The sequence below is a fragment of the Pelecanus crispus genome, chromosome 5 (genome assembly GCF_030463565.1).
Source record: "Pelecanus crispus isolate bPelCri1 chromosome 5, bPelCri1.pri, whole genome shotgun sequence".
Lineage (NCBI taxonomy): Eukaryota > Metazoa > Chordata > Aves > Pelecaniformes > Pelecanidae > Pelecanus > Pelecanus crispus.
The window spans coordinates 70931109-70952380 of record NC_134647.1 but is presented as its reverse complement, the minus strand read 5'-3'; the positions used below and the strand labels follow the sequence as shown (position 1 = coordinate 70952380).

The 21272-nt window shown below is 57.2% G+C and overlaps 2 protein-coding genes across 4 annotated transcripts; one reads left to right on the top strand and one right to left on the bottom strand.

Annotated features, from left to right (window-relative positions):
* Nucleotides 1-573: 573 nt before the first annotated feature.
* On the bottom strand, nt 574-14399 carry POMGNT1 (protein O-linked mannose N-acetylglucosaminyltransferase 1 (beta 1,2-)). 3 transcript variants are annotated; one of them, XM_075710419.1, is made up of 21 exons: nt 14285-14399; nt 11057-11161; nt 10539-10654; nt 10157-10222; nt 9604-9717; nt 8807-8924; nt 8385-8483; nt 7741-7868; nt 7070-7140; nt 6691-6766; nt 5180-5263; nt 4983-5024; nt 4711-4769; nt 4095-4167; nt 3096-3224; nt 2656-2781; nt 2449-2513; nt 2017-2061; nt 1706-1841; nt 1088-1197; nt 574-800 (listed from the first exon to the last, which is right to left on the bottom strand). In XM_075710419.1, the coding sequence occupies exons 1-21, from the start codon at nt 14397-14399 to the stop codon at nt 698-700; spliced, it is 1980 nt and encodes a 659-aa protein (XP_075566534.1). In that variant the 3' UTR covers nt 574-697. The 3 variants fall into 3 exon arrangements, with proteins under 3 accessions (XP_075566534.1, XP_075566535.1, XP_009491714.1); XM_075710420.1 differs by having other exon boundaries at nt 574-815; nt 11057-11165; nt 14289-14399; XM_009493439.2 differs by having other exon boundaries at nt 11057-11165; nt 14289-14399.
* A 1512-nt stretch (nt 14400-15911) lies between these two features.
* LURAP1 (leucine rich adaptor protein 1) lies at nt 15912-20384 on the top strand. The gene is made up of 2 exons (XM_075711560.1): nt 15912-16112; nt 19695-20384. The coding sequence occupies exons 1-2, from the start codon at nt 15912-15914 to the stop codon at nt 20382-20384; spliced, it is 891 nt and encodes a 296-aa protein (XP_075567675.1).
* The last annotated feature ends 888 nt before the right edge of the window (nt 20385-21272 follow it).

Genomic DNA, 21272 nt, shown 5'->3' with positions numbered 1-21272 from the left:
CCAGCTCCCAGAACTGCAGGGAAAGGAAAGGGACACCTGACCACCCTCGGGCAGGGTACAGGGTGTCCCCTACATGTCCACAGCAAGTTCAGCTCCTCTTCAGCATTCCCTTTTGCCTATGAGCTGGGTTGCACCCATTGCTGCAGCCCAGGAAGCGAAGCTGGTGTGCAGGGAGATGTCCAACCCAGCATACAGTCTTCAAGGTGCATCCGTTGTGCAGGAGACAGAAGAGATGCTGGAAGATCCCCTCTTCATCATGTTTCACCACTGGGCACAGAGCCAGCCAGGCAAGAGTTAATAAATAACACCCAGCCGGGCAGCTGCAGCACTTGCACATGAGCATGCTGCCTTGTCAGGACTTGGGGGCCAAAAAGAGAAGCAGAGGTGTTTCCTGAAACTCCCTTTAGCCCCCAACTGAGCACCTCTTTCCTCCAGCCTTGTCCAGCCAGGGGTTGACGGGAGTAGTGTTAGTAAAGAGTCTGTGTTAAAAAAATAAAAGTTCCTGGGATGGGAAGGACCCTGTCCCATGCGAGGGAGACCACAATAGGGGGCTGGAGGGAACCCGAGGTCTCATTTTGCAGCCTGAAATGGGAGTCCATGTCCCGTCACCAGCCTCCGAGAGCTGCTGCCAACTCTGTCTCTGCACCATGGAGGTCTCCGTCTTCTCCCAGTCCCCCTCGCTTCCCAGCTGCTGGTCTCATGTCTGCTCTGCTGCAGCAACTGCTGGCACTGCCACTGCCCCCTCCTCCTTGGCAGGGGGCTCCATGTAGATGGGTATCACTGATGAGGGCTTCTTGGACCTGCAGGTAAAGAGGCTGGATGGGAGCAGGCAGGGGAGTTGGGATCCTGAGGGAGACCACCACCCAACGGCCCTGCCTGCCTCCCTGGTGTGATCTCCTTCCCACTGTGATATGCTCCAGCCCTGGGCATGTATCCTGTCTCCCCTCCCACCACCATGATTCTGAAGAGGCATGGTATGCCCCAGGACTGGGCTCGGACAGAAGCAGATGATGCAGTGCCCCGGGCAGGGGACAGTGCCATGAGGAAAGGCGGGGGTTACCCAGGTTGCTGTGCCCCCAATACTCACGAGTAGGGGGAGGCAGGGACCCCCACCACGAGGAAGTGGTTCTTCTTGCGGAAGAGCCGCCACAGCCCCTTATGGTTCCCACGGACGTCCAGGTCCCAGATGTGGAGGCACTGGGGTGGTGGGGAGGGAGGAAGAGGGATCAGAGCCTGGGGAAAGACACCAGGGCCAGGCATCCCCTGGCAAGGGCAAAGCCACCATTCCTGCCCGTTACAAAACACAGCAGAGAGGGGACAGCACCTTGATCGCGGTAGCACAGGGCAGCACCCCTCCAGCCACCACCAGTGAGAGAAGACGGGGAACCCACTCCCACCCCTGCCTCAGGACAGGGGGTTTGACCATCACCTCCATACAAGTGATGGAGTCATCCAGACAAGCTCAGACCCTGGGGTCCCACACAGGGAGATCGTAAAACTTATCTCCACTGAGCCAAGTATCTGCCCTGGATGACCCAGTGCCTTCTGTAAACACCAAAAGCTTAAATACCACCCAAGGGCAGCAAGAATCCATTTGCTGAGCTGCGTCCAAGGCCACGGGCAAGCCCAAGAACAACAGCCAGATGTTTCCCAGTGATGCAGAGATCGGTGCAGGGGTTAGGATGGGCCATATCAGGGGCCTCACCTTAGCAAGCTGAGTCCACGTAGTGAAATCTGCTTCCTGCTCCATCCTGATGAACATGACGTAGACCCTGCCCTCAGTGTCAGGGACAAAGGAGTCCTCACAGGGGTTCTTGCTGTGGTCCAAGACCTCAGCCTCACTGTGGAAACAGAGCAGGGAGTGAGAGGGGACCTCACCTCCTCCCTGTTCCTACTGCAGGGTACTTCAGATAGGCAAGCGGTGGCTGGAGTTGCCAGAGCCACCTCCACCCTTTCTGTCCTGGTTGGTTCACCCAGTGTGCGCTGTGGTCTCGCAGCCTTCCTGCAGGCACTTACCCCAGGAGCCGATGAATTTCGGTCTCATAGGCATCCTTCCTCAAGCTGTTAGAGGAGGAGAGAGCACAGAGATCAGGGCAGAGCCAGACAGTTTGATAAACAGGGATCATCCCAAGATGATCCAAACTTAAGACTGCCCCAGTGTAATACAAAAAGGCAGGTTGGAGCCAATGAATGGAGAGCAGGGACTGTCACATATCCTGGAGGACGTGGCAGCAAAAACGTGGCCCTTCAACATGTCCACGAGGAGCACACGGTAGCTGAACCCAACCTCACAAAAAACACTGCAAGGATGCCCCAGTGGAGGCCAGTGTGCTGGGGCTGGTGGTTATGGCTGTTGTTCCAGAAGGAAGGGAAATGTCCCCAGCACAAGGGGACAAGGGTCAGGTCAAGCAACTGTTTCACCCAGATCTCATTCTGACCAGCACTCACCTCTCCACATTTTTAAGCTGGACATTTGGAACTGTGTTGAACTTGTGCTTCTTGAAATAGGCTTCCTGGGAGGGAGAGAGAGGAGGGAAGGAAAACAGGGTTCAGTCGGGAGTCAGCAGTATGTGGAGCATCCCCGCTACCTGGAAAGGTGGCCGAGTCAGAGCTCAGCACCAGGACAGGGTCTGGGGGCTGAGGGAGGTCACTCACGTGAAAGTAGCCATTCATGTTGAGCCCCACGATGCCGAAGTGGTAGGAACGCGAGATGTCAGGGATGATGCACTCCCGGCCCTTCCGCTGCTCGGGCATCCGCATCCACATGTCCCAGTCCCAGAGCTGGGGAGGGGAAACTGCCACTCTCACTCAAGTTTGGGGACATGATTTGGTAGCGTAGCCATCCAAATGGGCCAGCTCTAGCCCCTTTGGCTCCAGCCTGCCTGGGCTGTTCCAGCCAGCTCTGTGGCTGTTTATATGGTCCTCAAGTTACTGTCTGTCCCAAATCCATTCTGCTTGGGCATCCTTCCCAGTGAAAGCTCAGGGAGAGCCAGAGCCCCTCCAAGAACTGTACCCACAGGGACTGGGTGATGATCAGGGACTGCTGATAGGCAGAGATGGGGGTGCAGAAGACAGGGTCCCTCTAGGGTACTCACCTTCTCAGGGGTTGGCCACTTTGGCTCCAGCTCGTCCTTGTACAGGCTCTTCTGGAGCACCCAGCCTAGGCCTGGCATGGTCTCCACGCGGTACAGGAGTGAGGGGTCCTCAGCTGTGTGCTCATAGCCCTGCAATGTTAAGGGGAGCATTCAGCATCCTGAATGCACCCCTACCCTGCCAAAATAGGTGACACCTTGCTCCATGGAGACTCCCATCACGGGGAGCAGGGGACAGCCACTGGGAAGCACATGGCAGGGATAGGATGGTGATTTGCAGGGGCACTTCTGAACAGGTCAGGGCTGGGGAGACAGACCCACCTCGGATGATGGTGGGGGGACACCCTGCTTTACAGACAGAACTTGGACCCCAGCCTGACATGGGAACAACACAGGGCAGAGGTGTCCCTGCTCCGCCATCCTCCCTGACCCACTGTTCTGGTTTCGGCTGGGATAGAGTTAATTTTCTTCCTAGTAGCAGGAATAGTGCTGTGTTTTCGATTTAGTGTGAGAAGAATGCTGATAACACACGGATGTTTTAGTTGTTGCGAAGTACTGCTTATGCTAGTCAAGGACTTTTCAGCTTCCCATGTTCTGCCAGGTGCACAAGAAACTGGGAGGGGACACAGCCAGGATAGTTGATCCAAACTGATCAAAGGGCTATTCCATACCATATGACATCATGCTCAGTATATAAACTGTGGGGTGTTGGCTGGGGAGCAGCGATCGCTGCTCGGGAACTGTCTGGGTATCGGTTGGTGGGTGGTGAGCAATTGCAATGTGCATCACTTGCTTTGTATATTATTATTATCATTATTATATTGCTATTATCATCGTTACTATTTTACTTTATTTCAATTATTAAACTGTTCTTATCTCAACCCAGGAGTGTTTCTCACTCTTACTCCTCCGATTCTCTCCCCCATCCCATTGGGGTAGGGGGAGTGAGCGAGCAGCTGCGTGGTGCTTAGTTGCTGGCTGGGGCTAAACCACGACACCCACCTGGTCATTCCAAGCTGAGATGCAGTATAGGCTCTCGTCCTCCTCCAAAAGGTGTATTGACTGGCTCAGAAAGCTGAGGAAAGAGTTGTCCGGTTCCTGGTCAAACATTCTTCCCCCAGGCGAACCAATGCAAATTCTCCACAAAGGAACAAGCCACCCCCAACTGCTGGGACTAACCCACCTGTTGGGCTAAGATAGCTGATGCTGGCATGAGATCAGGGGAGGAGCACCCAAACAAGCTAAGCTGCATCTCACCATGGGGATGGGACAATAGTCTCTCCTGCTCCATCAGAGTCCCTCCTCCTTATGAAAGAACTGAAGTCCCAGTAGCTGCTATCCCTGTCCTCTTGCCATGGGGCAGTTCTAACCATGTACGTACAGAATGGATCAGTGTCCCCAAAAAGCAAACTAGGAGGAGATCCCAGACCTCGAAGTCACCCTGCACTGAGTGCCAGGACAGTGGGCTGAAGACTTTCTGCAGGCAGAGCTCAGTTATGGCTGTTCAGCCTCAGATAGGTGAGCTACAGCATGGCAGGGATCTGGCCTCTCCTGAGCAGCCAGAGAGTTTCTAGGAAATGCCCCACCCAAACAGGAGCTCAGGGACCCACAGCTTTACCTGAAGAAGTCAACAGAAATATCAAGGTCTTCCTCCAGAACCACGGCAAACTTAGCATCCTGTAGGGCAAGCAGAGATGTCAGAAGGATAGGACCAGGACAGAGCAGAAACACCAAGCAGCATCCCCTGCCTGTGCTGTTCCCTGCCCCACAGGACCAATACCAGCTCCAGTGAGATGGGGGTCACAGATGCCACTCTCCCAGGGAAACCCTGCACTGTCTCGCTCCCATGGGTGAGCAGCTAGATAGGATGCAGGCAGAGGTCTCACTCACCGGGAACAGGTTGAAGGTTGCAGTCAGACTGGCTTTGTAGTGCTACAAGACAAGACAGATTGTTGCCTGTGTTAGCATCAACCCCCGGAACACAGGGAGGGTAGCCTGGCACAGATGTGGGGCTAAGCCTGCCTCCCATGAATGCTATCCCAGGTCCCAGGAAATAACTCTCCCAGGATTTGGGAAACGTCTCTCACCTGGGAAACTCTGGCATTTTTAATGCTAATGGGAGTGTGCTGGATTCCTGAGAGGCCAAACAGCTCCACCACATCCATTGGCTCCTGCAACAGAGAGGTACAAAGCTCATCAAATGTGTGGGTCTGGATACATTCCCACCCTCTGACAGTGTCAGCTCCCTGAGACAAGAAGAATATAACTGTGGGATCCCCTGCATGTGGCTGTCCTCTTGGGGGCAAGTGAGGCTCAAAACGATGCTGTGCCGTAGACCCCGCAAGCAAGGAACTCGCCAAACACTCTTGACCCTTCAGCCCTTAAGTATCACCATAAGTTTCTGTTATCCCTGCTAGTTTGCAGACCCAAAGTTGTATCCAAGAATATCTGAAAAGCCCAAATCCCCAGTCCCCCATGGACAGTACGGAAAGAAAACAGGTATAGTCAGGAACGCCTACTAGCTGCTTAATGTCAAGACCATAATCAACTTCATTTTCTCTCACAGTTGCCAAGAAAGAGACCTCTCTGACCAAGCACATCAGCACTGGGGTCAGAAGTAATCCATATTTGGGCTGACATATCTCTGCCCTAAGAAGGCCCCACCAAGGCCTTCTCCATCCCACCTCCTAGCCACAAAAGAGATAAGGAGCTCCCATTGCACCAACCGTTCCCCCTTTCCTTGCTATCCACTATGGCAGCAGGAGGAGCATCCAGGCTGCCCCTTGTAGCTGAGGGATGCTGCTCCAGTTGCCATGGCAATGGATACTGCTATCTTTAACCATTCTGATGTGCTGCAGTAAGAGCCTGCATAAACAAACCAGCTCCCCCAGCCCCACAACCTGTCAGTGGTGGGAGAGGACTGCAAGGGAATGAGCTTGTTCCCTTCCCCACCTCCATCACAAGGCAACCAGGCAATACCTTATGGGCTGCGGCAGAGATGAGGGCTAGAAAGCTCCTGAGACCTACTAGGATGCCAAAGGCCTGTCCCAAAGCACATCCCACTGCCAGGGAGCCAGGGCTTGCAGTGGGATCCTCTAGGGCTTTATAAGGTTTTGCTGACAGGAAGGTCTTTGTCTTCTAAAGCACCAGCTCTCCTCTACCTGGCCACAGTTTTCATGAGCCTTGTGAAAACAGATCGTTTTGGGTCTCTTCACCTCTTACTGAGAGTGGAGCTGGACAGGCACAGCTGGACTGGTTCATTCTGCTTCATGCAAGGGAGCTGGACAGGCAGTGTTACACACAGGCTGGCGATACTCATCAAACAAAAAAGAGGGATGGGGAGAGTACAGCATGACCACCTCATTCCTGCACACCAGCCTGACATGGGGATGTAAAATCTGGGCTTTGGGAAAGGTCAAGGCAGTTTTATCCACACCTGTGGCTTGGCTAAGCTGACTGACTTTGTGTAGGAGCAGTGTGACCCACAGCAGGAATAAGGGTGAAGGGGCTGCCACCCACCAAGGACTGAGCCAGAGCCACATATTTTTGGCTGGGGGTCCAAGGACTTGGCTACAGGGACCTCCGGGAATGCTCTCACCTCATAGTACCCATCGATGAAGACTGTGATCATCTGCGGATTGACGCCCTGAGCTGACAGCAAGGAGCGCAGCATCCTGGGGAGAGATCAAGGGGCCTGAGCACACAGCCCCAGTGGGCCTGGGCCTGCTCAGCAGAGGGGTATGGATCCCTTGGGGTGGGGGAGAGGGTGCACGGTAAGGGAACAGGACCTACTGGCCTTGGGCTCTTCCCTTTCCCATGGCCAAGGATGCTGGGATCTGTCCAAGCAGGTCTGCCCGTGTTGCTCATGCAACCCCAGGAGGAGGCTGGATCCTGCCAGCAGGACAAAGGGGAGGGCTTGGGCCATGTCTGGTCCTGTGGCACAGAGCAGAGAAGCTGTGTCCTCTGGACGTGCTTACCTGTACAGGTAGTTAGGGCGGTTCCCTGCAATAACAGCTACAGGCACATTGAAGACTTTATTGTCCTTGAGCTGGAAGAGAAAAATGTGTGTGAGTGGGGTGGGGGGAGGCCACGCCAACCTAAATGATTCTATGCCACTGAGAGCAGGATCCAAAGGGTAGGGATCGGCCCTGCTGTTAAACAGTAGGGCTGCATAGTCCTACCCCTTGGCTCAGGACCACACCAACCAGTGAGGACTCCACTCAGCAGTGCTGGAGAACCTGCCAGCTCTCCCCTTTCACTCCACCTCAGACCCAGCTCCCAAATCCAGCTTGCATCCACCCAGAGAGCTTTGTCCAAACCCTTCAGCACTGTGCCAAGGACAGCCCAAAGGCCATGATAACTGCTCTGTCTCCAAATGTACAGGCTCTGCTGCTTACACTGATGTCATGAGCCATGGTAACCTGGCAGCTCAGGGCAGACATAGGGCAAGGGAACTCTCCTTCCCCAGCATGACCTGACCACATGTATTCATCTTACCTTTGCTGGGGTTAAGAGCTTGCCCAGGGACAGTTTTCACTACTCAGCTGGAGCTTAAGGACAGGGCTCTGCATCTCAGCTGCAAACACACCTGGCCCAGCCCAGCCCTCCCTCCTGGAGCCTTCCCCGAATACTCTGCCCCTGCACTCACAGTATCAGGGTTGAACTCAATGGGTGTGGGGTCTTTGCAGCTGCAGACGCTGCCGTAACCTTCTACTTTGCTGCAGAACCTCTTCCGGCGGCGGTTTAGCTCTGTGTCAGGCCAATGGCACTCAGCATCTGGAGGCATCAAGGAGAAAAAGACTGCTCATCCCCATGGCCTCACCTGTACTCCAGGCTGCACTGCTGCACGGACGGCTCTCCCTGGGCTCAGCCCTCACCAAGCCAGTCCTTATTACTATAAACAAACAACACTTCTCAATGTCAGATATAACCACAGGAGCCATTCAGTAGTCCTCCCCACCATATGGCCTCTCTCAGCAGCAATGGGCCACGTTCAAGGCCACCAGTCAGAAAAGACTGGACCAGGCCTGGTTTGGAGAGGTGACAAACAGCCAGACTATGTCCCCACTTTCCCATCCTCACCCTTCTCAACAACCATGCCTGGAACTGCCATGAAGTAGGAAGAAGGGAAGCTGGCCCCATTTTAAAAGTCACCATCCCCGTCTAAAACAGCCTTAAATCCATCCTGGGATGCTGCTAACAGACCCGTGACTTTGACTCAAAACCACCAAGAGCAGCAGGCAGATGCGTCCCAGAGATACCTGGCACTGCAGAATGGATCTTACTTCCTACCTTCCACGGATGTCAGATGAACTTCTGTCTTCAGCAGTACAGGGTCACCCCATGTTGAGAGGGCAGGTGACTTGGCGTGCTTCTCCCCATATACTTCCCCTGGAGCAGGGACACAGGGTCAGGACTGTCTGGAAGGGCCCATCCCCGCTGCGTCAAGGCATGAACAGGGGCTGTAGCTCAGGGTGGCAGCTTGGCACCTTTTCCCCGTTGGCCTCTGGCAAGCTGCTGAAGGGACATGCTCTGCCTTCATCCCCTCCCCTCACCCCCAGGAACAGAGTTCTCTGACTTGCTCTCTCTCATCAGCTCTCTCTGACTTGTTCCCTGCTCACACAGCATGTTGGGGATGGGTTGGGTTTGTCTTCACCTGGCTTCTCCCCCCAGAATGGGGCCATGAACCCTCTCCTGGCCTGTGCTAGACTCACCTCCCTTCTTCCCCACAAATGTCCACATGTCTCTCCAGCTCAGGAATGGTGCAACTTGGCTCCCCAGGCTTTTCAGGACATTCTTGGCTGTGTCCTTGAGGTGAAAGGAGCCTTCATCCTGGAACGAAACACAACCCTGCAGCTGAGGTCTGGCTCCCGATGTAGACAAGAGAAGTCTTCTGTCAATACCAAAGAGGTACAGGGCCCACTCCTACCCTTGAACCAGCTGAGCCAGACACCTTCAAGAGCAGGTTCTTATGGTCTCTGTTCCACTAAACCTGCTGGTGGCTTCACCATGACCCACAGGGAGGTCAGAGGAGTCACAGACTCCTGTTTACTCAAGACTAAATTGTTCTCAAGCAGTGCCATGTGTTCAGCAACACTTCACACAGCTAAACCCAAAAACTTGAAGAAGCACAGTGCTGTTTGCACAGCAGCCCAGAGCCACCACAGTCTACAGTGGCCCCCCATAAAGCCTAGAACTGGGACCCAGAAGGATCCCACTATATCCTTATATTTCCTCATGTCCATTCTCCACCTAACCTCTTGTTTACTGCTGCAGGCTCTGACACATCTGCTTTTTGCTTTCCTGCCTTGCTGGGCACACAACAGTATCTGTAGTAACAAGGGGGAGCGAGAGGACAAGGGAGGTGATCCAGACAGGGAGGCATAGCCCAGTGGGGATGTGACATTTAGCCCTGGGAACACCTGATGACATTCAGGAGGCAACTGCCCACACAGGCTTTAGGGTGTCCTGACTAAAGGTGACTTTTTCTTTTGACACGAAGGTCACATACCTTAATGGTGAAGATCAGGATCCGGCCCCGGGCAACCATGTTGAGGAAAAGTACCATGGCTTCATCTTCATGGGGAGAATAGGTATCAAAGACCCTCTTGGCCATCACATGACCCTGTTGGCATTCAAACGTCAGATGCATCTTAAATGCTATACGGCCAGGACATGTGAAATTATGGAAACATGTCCTGGAAGCCTCAGTCCCTGAACAACATGATGAGTTACTTTTCTGGTATGCCAGGGAGTTAGTCCCCAGGCAAATACAGCCCTTGGGCCTTCACGTACAACATGAAGTGCATTGAGGTCCATGGGACAGCGTTACCCAACCTCACAACTCCTCTCCTGCCTGCTCCCCAAGGACAGCCAGGCAAGCACAAGAGAAACACTGCAGGGACCCTCTGGGTGACCATGTCATGCTCTGGAAACTACAGGCAAACAAGCATTCAGGGACTTCTCTCCTGCCTGCCCTTTGCCTCACACACCCAACAGTTAAAGAGCAAGGACAAACACTGCCCAGTAAGAAAGACAAATGCAGACATGCCGGGATGCTTTACCGTAGCCTGATTTAAGACGATGACGTGGATCCCTCTTCCCTGCTCCCGAGCCTCATCTTCCAGGACCTGCAAGTGGAGAAGCGATGAGAACCATATGCCAAGACCTCTTAGTCCCTGCCCATTCAGCACAGCAGAGCCACTGAACAAGGGGCAAGTCTCTCTCCTTTGACATTTTGTCTTTGCTCATGGCAGTGATGCATGCCAGAGTAGAAGACAATGCGGGACAACACCTCCATGGTCCTGTGGGCAGGAGAGAGATCCACTCCTGACCTTCTTTTGCCAGCCACCAAACTGCTCTCACCACCCGCTGCTTGAGGCTTCACCCATCCAGTTCCATCCGTCCTCTGCTCAAAGGGATGGCCAGCACCCATCCATCACTTACCGTTGTCCCATCCACAGCCACGTAGACCTTCGACCGGCTGGAGTACACCTCAACATCCAAGACCTTCTTGTTGCTGACAGGGTGCCTAGGGACCTCCACATTCAGCATCTCATCATCTACAGGGGAAAAATGCCCAGTCTCAACCAGCCAAGGCACCTCTGGCTTGTCCCTGCTCAGTGCTAGCCCAGCCAAGCCTCCAGAACGTCATGCCCACCAGGTATCCCAGCCCAACAAGCCATGGGCCAGAATCTACAGGGACAGCAGGTAAGGGAAACCCAAAGTGGCAACAGGTCTGGCCCCAGCTATCCCCACACAGACCTCTGCAGCCAAATGTGCTGGAGCCTTGAGTAGACAGACCAGGAATCATAATGGTCTTTTCTATTCAATTTTGCTAAACCCACATGCACAGACCTGTCTTTCCTGCTGTAGCTGGTCACAAGTTTGCCCTGACTTAAATAAATTACTTCCCTCCCTACAGTTTCCTTGCTTTCCAAGAAAAGCAAGGTGCTGCCCCTCACCATAGTCCTGTGCAGACTCCTCTTCCTCCTCATAAGCAGCTTTCCTGGTGTCCAAGATCAGCTTGATGTTCACAATTACAGTCACAAGCAGGAAGAGGACAGCACCTGTCTGCAATGCAGGATGCCTTGCATTAGCAACTTGTAAGTAACAACCCAAAGATCAAGCCACCTCCTTGGCAGAGGCTGCAGGGCACCCCAAGGAGATCTTGCAAAGGATCACAAGCATCTGTTATTTCCCCTGCTTTCTTCTGGGGGAAGGCAAAGAGAAAGAAATACAGATGACCGAGTTTTAGGGTGAAGTGGTTTCATCAGCTGGAGAGCACCGAATTCTTGATACGTGAGAATTAACCCACTTCCAACATAAACCTGCTTCCAGATCTGCGAGCAGATTCCTGCTAAAATACTGCATCAAGGTTGAGGGTCTCTGTAGGCAAAGTTTGGTAATTCACAGTACAGCTCCCACGGTAACCTTAACTTCTGCCTCTCCTGCAGCATCACTACTCTCATCTCTCCCTCTGCAACCAGAGGATGTATTCAGGGTATTCAGAGGGAGAGGAGATGCTGTGCAACTAAAGCAAGGCAAAGGGAAGAAGCTGAGGTCTGACTTCAGGAAACACACTGTACCACAGGCTGTGGAGAACAGCCTGCAGCCTTACTGTCCGCAGCAAACTTCAAGGCAACCCGTGTGGATGCTCAGACAAAGGGCTATGGGAAGGTCCGGGGCTGTGGAGGAGTCCGCGGGAACCCCTGATGTGAGCATCACCATTGCCCGTGGCCTTGTTTCTTCCAGACCAAGAGGAGGGAGAAAAGACTACATTTCTACAAGCACCTGTATTTACTTAATATATCTCGCTCCTCTCTTCCTCAACTTCAGACTTTTTCCCGGTATTTGGACCCAGTGTCAAGCAGAAACTACTCCATGCTAAAAGGGCCTTCTCTGAGACAGAGCCACACAGGAAGACTTGGACCACACATCCCACACTGGGAAATAATCCACCTGCAGGTGTAAGCTGCAAGAGCACATCTGGCCACGGCCAAGAGGATGGTCTTAGAGCTCCAACGCTGGCCTGGGATGTAGGATTGAAAGACAAGACCTCAGCTGAAGCAAATTGTCTTTACTGGACCCAGGGAGCTTTGTAACCCAGGGCGCAGGTGCTTCTTCATGGTGGAAAGGCGACTGCAGCATGTGGTGGCCGTGGGGCTCTGCACGGGGACAATGTCCCTTGTGCAGTAGCTACAGCCCTGCCCCACGGCTGACAAACAGCTCTAGCAGGAAGCCCCAAAACTGCCCTGGACAGTCTCACAGCAAGGGAAGGCTTCGCCATTGGATTTAAGACACAAAGCCCTGAGCAGCTATTACCCCCAAAGCTAACACTGCTGCAGGGCTCCACCACCAGCCTCCATGCCAGGACGGTCTGTCCAGCTCACAGCAGAGCCACCACGGAGGCCCAAATCTGACTGCTATGTGCTGCTGAAAAGATTCATCCCATGGCCCAAAAGCTCTGGCCCCTTGGCCTAGCCACGCTCTCGACATACCGGATAGTTTCCAGTTTCAGCCATGCAAGCTCAGGGTCCTACTAACCTCCCTTGAGCACCCCAAGACTCAGCATGGAGATGTCACAGCAACCAAGGGAACAGAGGGGAGAGGTTGGCAGAGGTTGCTCATAGCCTGGTCCCCCGCCAAGGGATGTTGAGACAGGTCTTGGGTGATTTTGAGACTCTTCCCTTGCCCCTCACCCCCCCAATAGCTTGCTTCCTAAAAATCTGTGCCTTTTTCAGCTCTAGGACCCTCGATTCTCTGAGGTCTGGTATGGGGTCGAGATCACATGCAGGCCTGCCCTTGGTGAGAGGCACTAAAAGGATCCCTGCCCTACCTGGCCAGCTACTGCCTCAAAGCTACGTGTTGCTGCTACCTCTGCCAAGCAGCCAAACGGGTTCAAGAAGTAACTAAGGAAGATGGAAAACCAGCAATAAGACAACGCGATGATATAAATGTCACTATGGCATTTTGGCTTGTTGATTTGCTGTTGACGCAGGAATATGAGCACCTTTCCAGATCTGTGCACAGAAAGCTTTTAATTAGGCAAGAACAGAGCCTCGGGCTCGTGGCGAGAAGCAGGCTGTGCCTGGTGGCCAGCAGCAAGGCCACCTGACTGACGTGCCCAGGCCTTCCACCCTGGTTGGTACTGGAGACATGGGGGTGCAGCCCTGGTGACCAGAGCAAGGAGGGCAGCAACAAAGCAAGACCAGCAGCTGGGTCTAGCAAGGCTGGCTCAGTCAGAGCTGCCGATAGAGGCCCAGCTACTGTAGACCTGGCCACTCCATATCTGCATCTCTGGTTTACATATTTTAAGCCAAATTTTCATCTGTTTTTTAAGCCACAGAGTGCCATGAAGGAGAGAGATGACAGCAGACAGGCTCTAGCCTGTTGCCCCAGTGTGATAAGCAACACCTGCCTGAATGACCACGCCCATTCCCAAGCCCTGAGCACCCCAGGGGAGGCAGGACCAAGCAGTCTCCTTCCCCAGTGAGCCCTTGCGAGCCTTCGTCCTCCCAGGCACACGCAAAACCCTCCCCTGCTCCCTCCCACAGAAACTGGCTGCCAGATTTCACCGGGCTCTGCTCATCTCGGGAACAGCCCCTTTTCTGCAGCTTGCTGCCATGGGGCGAAACCCTCCCTGTCCTCAGACACCCCCCCCAGGATGCTGGCTCCACTGAGGATTAGCTGTTCTACAGCACAAGTGACCAAGCCTGTGGTTTTCCCAGATGCCAGCTGCCCCTGGAGCACAAGATCCCATTACCCAGCCCTATTTTGTCTGTCCACCTGTTGTGCATTATACCAGGCTTGGTTTGCAAACCAAATGGAGCAGGGGTGGTTTCTCACTGCAGGCAGAGCCCTGCTGCACTCGGCATGGGACCGGAACCAGGAGAGGAATCAGTCAGGTTTCTAGCTGAAAGCCTCGCAAGGATGCCTGGATAATTGTATCTCCTGCCATAGCCACCCAACAGGTCCATTTGCGGCTGGAAGGAGCTGCTAGACATGGCAGACCCTTCCACTCATGAGCATAAAGCCACTGGAGGTAGCTTTCTGTGGGACAAGTTATGCTTCCCCAGCATGTTAGGTCACCCAGGGCTGCCAGCAGACCCACCTCTGCCCACACAGCTGCTCCGTAAGCTCGTAAACCCTACAGATTATCCTCCCTAATCCACTGCAGGCCTGTGGGTGACTCACCTGGCACAGCTTCCGCAGCGCACGCTGGTTCATCAGCTTGTACTTCCAGGCAAGGTACCAGCTCCGCTTCTTGTGGGGCTTGACGGCGGGGTTGGGTTTCCACTCATCCATAGTCACGGGGGCTGGCACAGAGGCAGCCGTGTGGGGCAGGGGTCAGGACGCGCTCTGGTCCGCTCTCGTGTCCATCGGGGCTCCCTGCCAGGACGGGATGGACACAGGGTGAGGGAGGCGAGCACCTTCAAACACTCTCCACAGCAAAGACAGGGCCTGGCACAAGCAGTGGCCATGAGTGGTACTCATGTACCACAAGCAGAAGCCCCATGGAGCCTCTCTGCCTGCCAGCACCCCCAGCCCTGCAGGGAGCAATCCAGGAGGCCAGGCTTCACTGGAGGACTGCAAGCAGGGTGATAGGAAGCCCTTGAACCCACAGGCCAGCGACGACTTCTGCTCCAGGCCAACACCTTAGTGAGGGTGCTGCAGTGTGGTCGGCCCACTCCCACCCTCTGGAAAAAGAAAAGTGGCCAAGAGGCACAAGCCGGTGATAGGCTCTGGACCAGCAGGCATTATGGAGGTGCCATCACTGGCCATATCGGCCTGCAGGGTCCCTGGTGGGGAGAGTCACCCTACCCACTTGCAGCAGTGAGGACTTGCAGCCACTGTGGGGATGCAGCTAGCCTAGACATGGGGCCCAGACACGGCCCTGCTGGAGATTCCAGCTCCCCCAGGGCAGAGGGGCTGTGCCCAGGTGAGGCCAGGCCCCCCACAACCGGCTGGGCCTGGGGCAGGATGCAGAGGCCCGGCAGAGCCAGGGGCCTGGCTGGAGCACAGCGGAGCCAGGCGGGGTGGGGAGCACCAGTTACAGGGCAGAGGCCGCACAGCAACCGCCCGGCTGGGGAGAGAAGGACTGGGGGACCAGAGCCCGTAGGGGAAGGACCCCGGCGATGCCGGCGGGAGGAGGTGGGTATCACAGGTGGACCCAGGCACTCGGGGCGGGGGGAAGGAGGGGCAGGGCTGCAGGGAGGGGTCGCGGAGGGGACCCAGGCACTCCGGGCAGGGGGGAAAGGGGGAGTCAGGCGTCCAAGGACGGAGGCGGCAGGGAGCGGCGGCTCTCCCGGAGCAGCGCGGGGCGGGGGGGGAGGCCCAGGCGCTTCAGGACCGCGGAGAGCCCGGGGGGTGCCGGGAGCCGGGCGGTGCGGCCCGAAGGGTGAGTGCCGGCCGCGCTACTCACGGTCCGCGGCGGGGCGGGGCGAGGTCGGGTCAGGCTGGGCTGGGCTGGGCTGGGCCGGGCCGGGCTGGGCTGGGCCGGGCCCGGGCCCGGCTCCGCGCCGCTGCCGCCGCCGCCCCGCGAGCCCTCAGCGCCAGCGGGGCCGCGCCGCTTCCGGCGCCGCAGAGACGCCGCGGGGGCGGAGCCAGCGCTAGCCCCGCCCCTGGCCCCGCCCCACAGCGCCGCTCTGCGCTCCCCGGCGGACCTCGCTGGTGCGCGGCCGGAACCCAGAGCCGGGTGTGGGCAGGTGGAGGCGGGGGGGCGTGGCGAGGGGCGTGGCCGACGAGTGGGGCGTGGCCGGGCTCGGGCCGCGGTGACAGCGCGGCCGCCGCCCCGCGCGGCGCCGCCGCCCCACCCGCATGGAGGGCGGCGGGGAGGCCCTGCCCGCCGACCTGCGGGAGCTGGCCAGCAAGGTGGGACGGCGGCCGCCCGCCGGGCTGCTGCGGGGGCTGCGGGCCGAGACCGCCCCCGCACCGTCGGCACCGCCGGCACCGGCGGCACCGGCCCGTGGCGCCCGCCCGCCGCTCGCCGACCGCCTCCGGGCGCTCCGCCTTGAGCTGGTGAGTCCCGCGGCACCGGGGGCACTGCCAGCCCCCCCGGTAGCTGCTGCCCCCCCAGTAGCTGCCTGCCCCCCCCCCCGGTAGCAGCCTCCCCCGGTAGCTGCCGGCCCCCCCCGGTAACTGCCCGCCCCCCCGGTAACTGCCTGCCACCGCCACGGTAACAGCCCCCCCGGGATAACCACATCCCCCCCGGTAACTGTTCCCCCCCCCGCCCCGAATAACCGCATCCCCCCCGGGTAACTGCCTGCCACCCCCCGGTAACAGCCCCCTAACAGTGCCCCGCGCTCTGCCTGCATTTTGGGCCCCCCGCTTTTGCTGTCTCCTCTATGGGTTAACAGCCCCCAGCTCATACCCCCCCCGGCCCACGCAGCATCCCCCCCACGGGGTCCCACGGACCCCCCTGCCCACCTCCGTCCTGCTCCCCTCACCCCACGCACCGCCCCCAGGCCCTGGCTCCAGCGGGGACTGGGCTGTCCCGGGGGGTCAGGATTTAGGGCAGGGACCTTCGCCAAGGGCAAGGTGGCGGGTCCGGCCCCGTGTGCCTGCCCCCCTTCCCTGGGTGTCACCCCCTGGGTGACAAGGCACAAACATCGCCGGGAGCTTTCCAGGGGTTTGCTTCCTGCTGGGGCTTCTCCAGTGGCTAGTAAAGGGTTGTGCTCCGGTGGCAGCCTTTCCCGGGGACCGTGGGAGTGCTGGTGGCAGCTTTCTCGCCTCCGTCTCTCCGTGGAGGGAACAAATACCGGCGATGCCTGCGCCTCCGGGAAACGTGGCGAGATTGGGCAATGGGTTCAAGTGCTGCTGGGGGAAGGGACTCTCCCACGCTCGTGCGTGAGGGAGGGAATGAGCATCGTTTCCATAGGGAAACAGGCTAAATGCTCCCGCATCCCTGCCTGCCACCCGTGGGGCTGGGGACCCACCCAGCCTGAGCCCTCCATGCCCGTGCTTTGGCTGGTTCAATATTCCCCATCGGCATAAATGCTTTCATCCTCCCTCTGCTTTCATCTTCCCTCCATGCCGGCTTCCAGGCTGCACTCTGACGGGAGGAGAAAGGTCTGCAGGCTTTGGGTTGCTCAGAGGAGGAGGAGGAAGAGGAAGCAGCTGTGGTGTTTGCCCTGCCCAGGTGCAGGCAGGGTCAGCCCATGGTCTGCAAGGCCTGATTTTGTCCACAGGTTATTAACCTCGGCTCGGAAAGGCTTTTCCTTTCTCTGCCCTGGCTCTTCTCACTGGCTGGTGAAGAAGTGGGGACACCTTGCACCCAGGTCAGCAGGCTGGGAACAGCACCTGGGTGCCAAAAACCCAGCATGAGGCTCCCCCCGTCTCCCCATCCCCATGAACAGGAAACAAATTTCCCTTCCCAGTAGCAGAGACCAGCAAACCCAGTGCTCAGAGGAGAAGCTGGCCTGGGAGGGGGCGGTGGGAGGAGAAGACAGCAAATTCCACCTCTTGCCTCCCAGTCCAAGGAGGATGTTTTATCCCTGGGGCTAGATGTCTCAAAGGGAGATGGTGCCTGCGGGTTTTTCACGTGCTGGGGAGGGGAGTGGGACCTTCTCCCCCCGGGGGGGATGCTCTCCCTGCCTCTGCCTGCCCCTAGACAGCATGGGGAGGAGTGTGGTGGGCCCCCCAGCTCCGCTGGCCTGGGGGGTCTGCTTTGAAAGAAGGGGGGGAGATTTGTGGATGTTGGGGGAGGACAGCATTGCAGGATGTGCATGGGGAAACTGAGGCACGGAGCAGTGCAGGGTGTCACATCCCAGAGCAGGGATCCAGGTGGGTCTCCTCCACCCCCTGTCACGCACTCAGGACCTCGGTCACCTTCCTCCCCTCCAGATGCTGCTGCCGCCCTGGGTCCAGAAGCCAGCGGGTACTGTGTGGGCAGCACCAGGCAGGCTTTGGGATGGGTGTGGGGTTGGTGTCGTGTACCCATCACTGCATCTGGAAGAATATAGAGAGTATAGAGAGCAGCGGGACCTTGGTCTCCTCCCACGCTAATCTTGCCTTGCTGGAGAGGGGGTTTCTCCGGGTGCAACGGGAGTGGGCAGGCTGGTCTGAAACAGCAGCAAATGAATGGCCGACTCTTTCCAGCAAACAATATGGAAAGCAGGGAGTGTTTTCCCACCCTCTGCTCTCGGGGTGGCTCCCCTTGCATCTCTGACAGCCACAGTCGCGTGTGGCAGAGAAAAAAGGGGACACCCCCCCCCCGCCCCATCAGGGGTTCCCAGGCTTCCTCCTCCTGCGTCTTCTCCCTGCCAAGGCCAGATGCTTTAGCAGTGCGTGCAGAAAAGTCCATTGTAGGCAGTTTTTGAAATAACTTGCCTAGAAAGGAAGTTTCTGCACTTCGAAGCTGGCTCCTGCTCCGATCCAGGCACATTGCTGATATTTTTAATTTAAATCCAGCTTGAGGAGCGTGGGGAGGGCATGGGGGGTTGGTGTCGGGTCTCTAAAAATCTAAAACCTTTTTTTTTTTGTGTCCTCTGGACTGAGAGGTGTCACGTGCCAAAACCCTGGCTGGAGTTTTCCCAGGCTCCTTCCTGGGATGCTTTTGTTGCTGTGCTCGCTGTGGGACCAGAGACGGAGTCTTGAGAGACCGGCGGGTTACCCGTGGGAGGGCGGGTGACTCTGAGGGCACCGGATGCTGGCTACCCGGCGCTGTGCTTAGAAATGATCCTTGGGGGACTGCGTGGATTTCCGTCACAGCTTGCTGGTGCTGGGGACAGGATGTGTTTGTGAATGAGTCCGTGGGCATCTGGAGATCCCAGGCTGCCTGTACCTGTCCTGCGATGGGTTTCTCTCCCTCTCCCCCCGCCGCCTTATTCCCTTTCCTGGCAAAATATTTGCGTCCCGCGCAGGGGAAATCCAGTGGCTTTCAGCGGCCAGTATCACACAGACAGGAATGTCTTGGCACGCGGGGCTTTCCGTTAGGAAAACAGATGTTTCTGCAGCAACTGAATTTTTGCAGAGAGCTTTCCCTGGGCTCAGAGGGGCAGGAGTCAGCGAGGCGAGTCTGTGATCCACAACCCCTGTTCCCCTCCACCGTCCTTCCCCATTTTGGGAGTGACTTGGGTCTCAGGCTCCAAATCCTGCCGTGTCATGTTGTCACGAGGCTTGGATCAGACCCTAGAAGGGGGGGAGTAAATGCATGAAGGGGCCCAGCTGAAACAGCCCAGGGAGGTGCTGATGGTCCAGCCAGCCCCTTGCCCTGAGCAATGCCCCAGCACATTCCTGCCTGGTCCCAGCTGCCTCCCAGGGTTTTGGGGGTTGCTTTGGGCTCAGATCTGCACCCAGTGCCTCCAGTTCCTTGCTTACCCCATAGGAGACAGTGACATAAGTGCCCTGGACTTATTTGCCCAAGGGGGTTGGTGGCTGGTGGGTGCTGTAAGTCATTGGGCCCCATGGTTGTGTCTCCAGGTCTTGGACAGGGTCCCCTAGCACGGTTCCCTGCAGGGTGTTCCCCCATGCCGTTCTCAGCTTGGGAGACCTGCGGCCACCATGGTGGCACCTCTGCCAGGGTGGTCTGGGACTCGGGGCCCTCGGCCACTGGTGTCACCTTAGTCCCCTCAAAAACCCCACATTCTGTCTCCCTGCCAGGCCTACCTACGAGCCCTTGATGTGAAGATCCTGCAGCAGCTGGTGGTGGTGAACGAAGGCATCGAGGCGGTGAAGTGGCTGCTGGAGGAGAGGAGCACGCTGACCAGTCGCTGCAGCAGCCTGACCAGCAGCCAGTACAGCCTGGTGGAGAGCCAGGCGGCCTCGCGGCGGGGCAGCTGGGACAGCCTGCAGGACCCCAACGACAGGCTGGACAGCATCTCCGTCGGTAGCTACCTGGACACATTGGCTGATGACATGGATGAGTATTCCCAAAACACTGCTGAAAACGCCGCCGCACCCATGCCGGGCAGAGCCCTGGTCAGGGTGGAGCAGGATTGGGTCAGGATCGACCCTGAGACAGGTCTTGCAAAGCAAGAGAAGGGCAAAGCGGAGCACGAGTGGCCCCACGTGGACCTCTCCCCCCCTGGGCTGCCCCAGGATCACCGGTTTGCTAAGGAGCCCCAGGTGGCCAATGGGTATTTGGGCCAGCAGCCCTCCTCTCTGGAACCAGGCAGAGACACCAAATTGCCATCGGGGGCCGGGGAGAGGCTGGGGAAGGGGAACCCGGGTGGGAAGACTCGGAAAGCCGAAGCTGACTTTGAGAACTGCAAACTCAACAGCAAGCTGCACCTGGAGTACGATGCCCACTGGCGCTGGCTCCAGTCTCAGGATGATGTGACGTTCTTGTAGCCCGTGGCTTCGCCTTCCCTGTCCAGCTCTCCCATCTGCCCGCTCCGCTTCACTTGTCTCTGCTTGGGAGAGTTGGGGTGGCTGGAGAGGGTGGGACAGCCTGGCTTGGTGGTTTTGCACTGTTCCTCCGACCTCCCCGTCAGTGTTTGGTGATGCAGCCCTAAGGGACAGGGTGCCTGCCCCGCAGTGAATTTCTGGGAGAGGCGGGATGAGGTGGGTCTCTGTAAATTTAATACTTTGCTCTGGGGTGGTACTTGCAGGTGGCTGGTCACTCCTCTGTTGTCCTTGGTGTTGGTAGCGGGGAAGGGTTGGTGGGGAAACCTGGGACAGCGGGAATCCTGGGACCTCTCCCTGGCTCCACCTCTGCCCCCTAATCCTCAGCTTCCCATCTGCAAAAACTGGGGATCCTTCCCCCAAACCGGCTACCCAGGGAGGACCCAGCATGCTCGATGCGAGGTGCGGGGCAGGACCATCAGTAGGGCATTCCTCATGGATGTGCTCATTTCCATCATCACCTTCAAGGCCAGTGTCCATCCAGGCTAGAGCTGACCTGGGGCACCTGGGGTTTGGCTGCAGCACATGGTGGATGCTAAAACCCCCTTCCCGGCGGGTGAAGCCCTGCCTGGTTTAAACGCCCCTGTGAAGCCGATCTGAAGTGTGATCAGGGTGGTCACTGTAGCTGCTCCTGTTGGGCTGGGGAACCTTTGTCCATGCCCTGCAGAGGAAGGGTGATGGTGCAGACTTCCCTTCCCAATGTGATTACATGAGAAGGGCAAAACACTGGGTGGGAGATGGAGATCCAGTTCTCCCAGTTTGTTTCTGGACTGTCTCCCACCTTGGGACCAGGTCCTGCAGAAACCCCGGGACATGGCAGTGTATGGGCAGCCT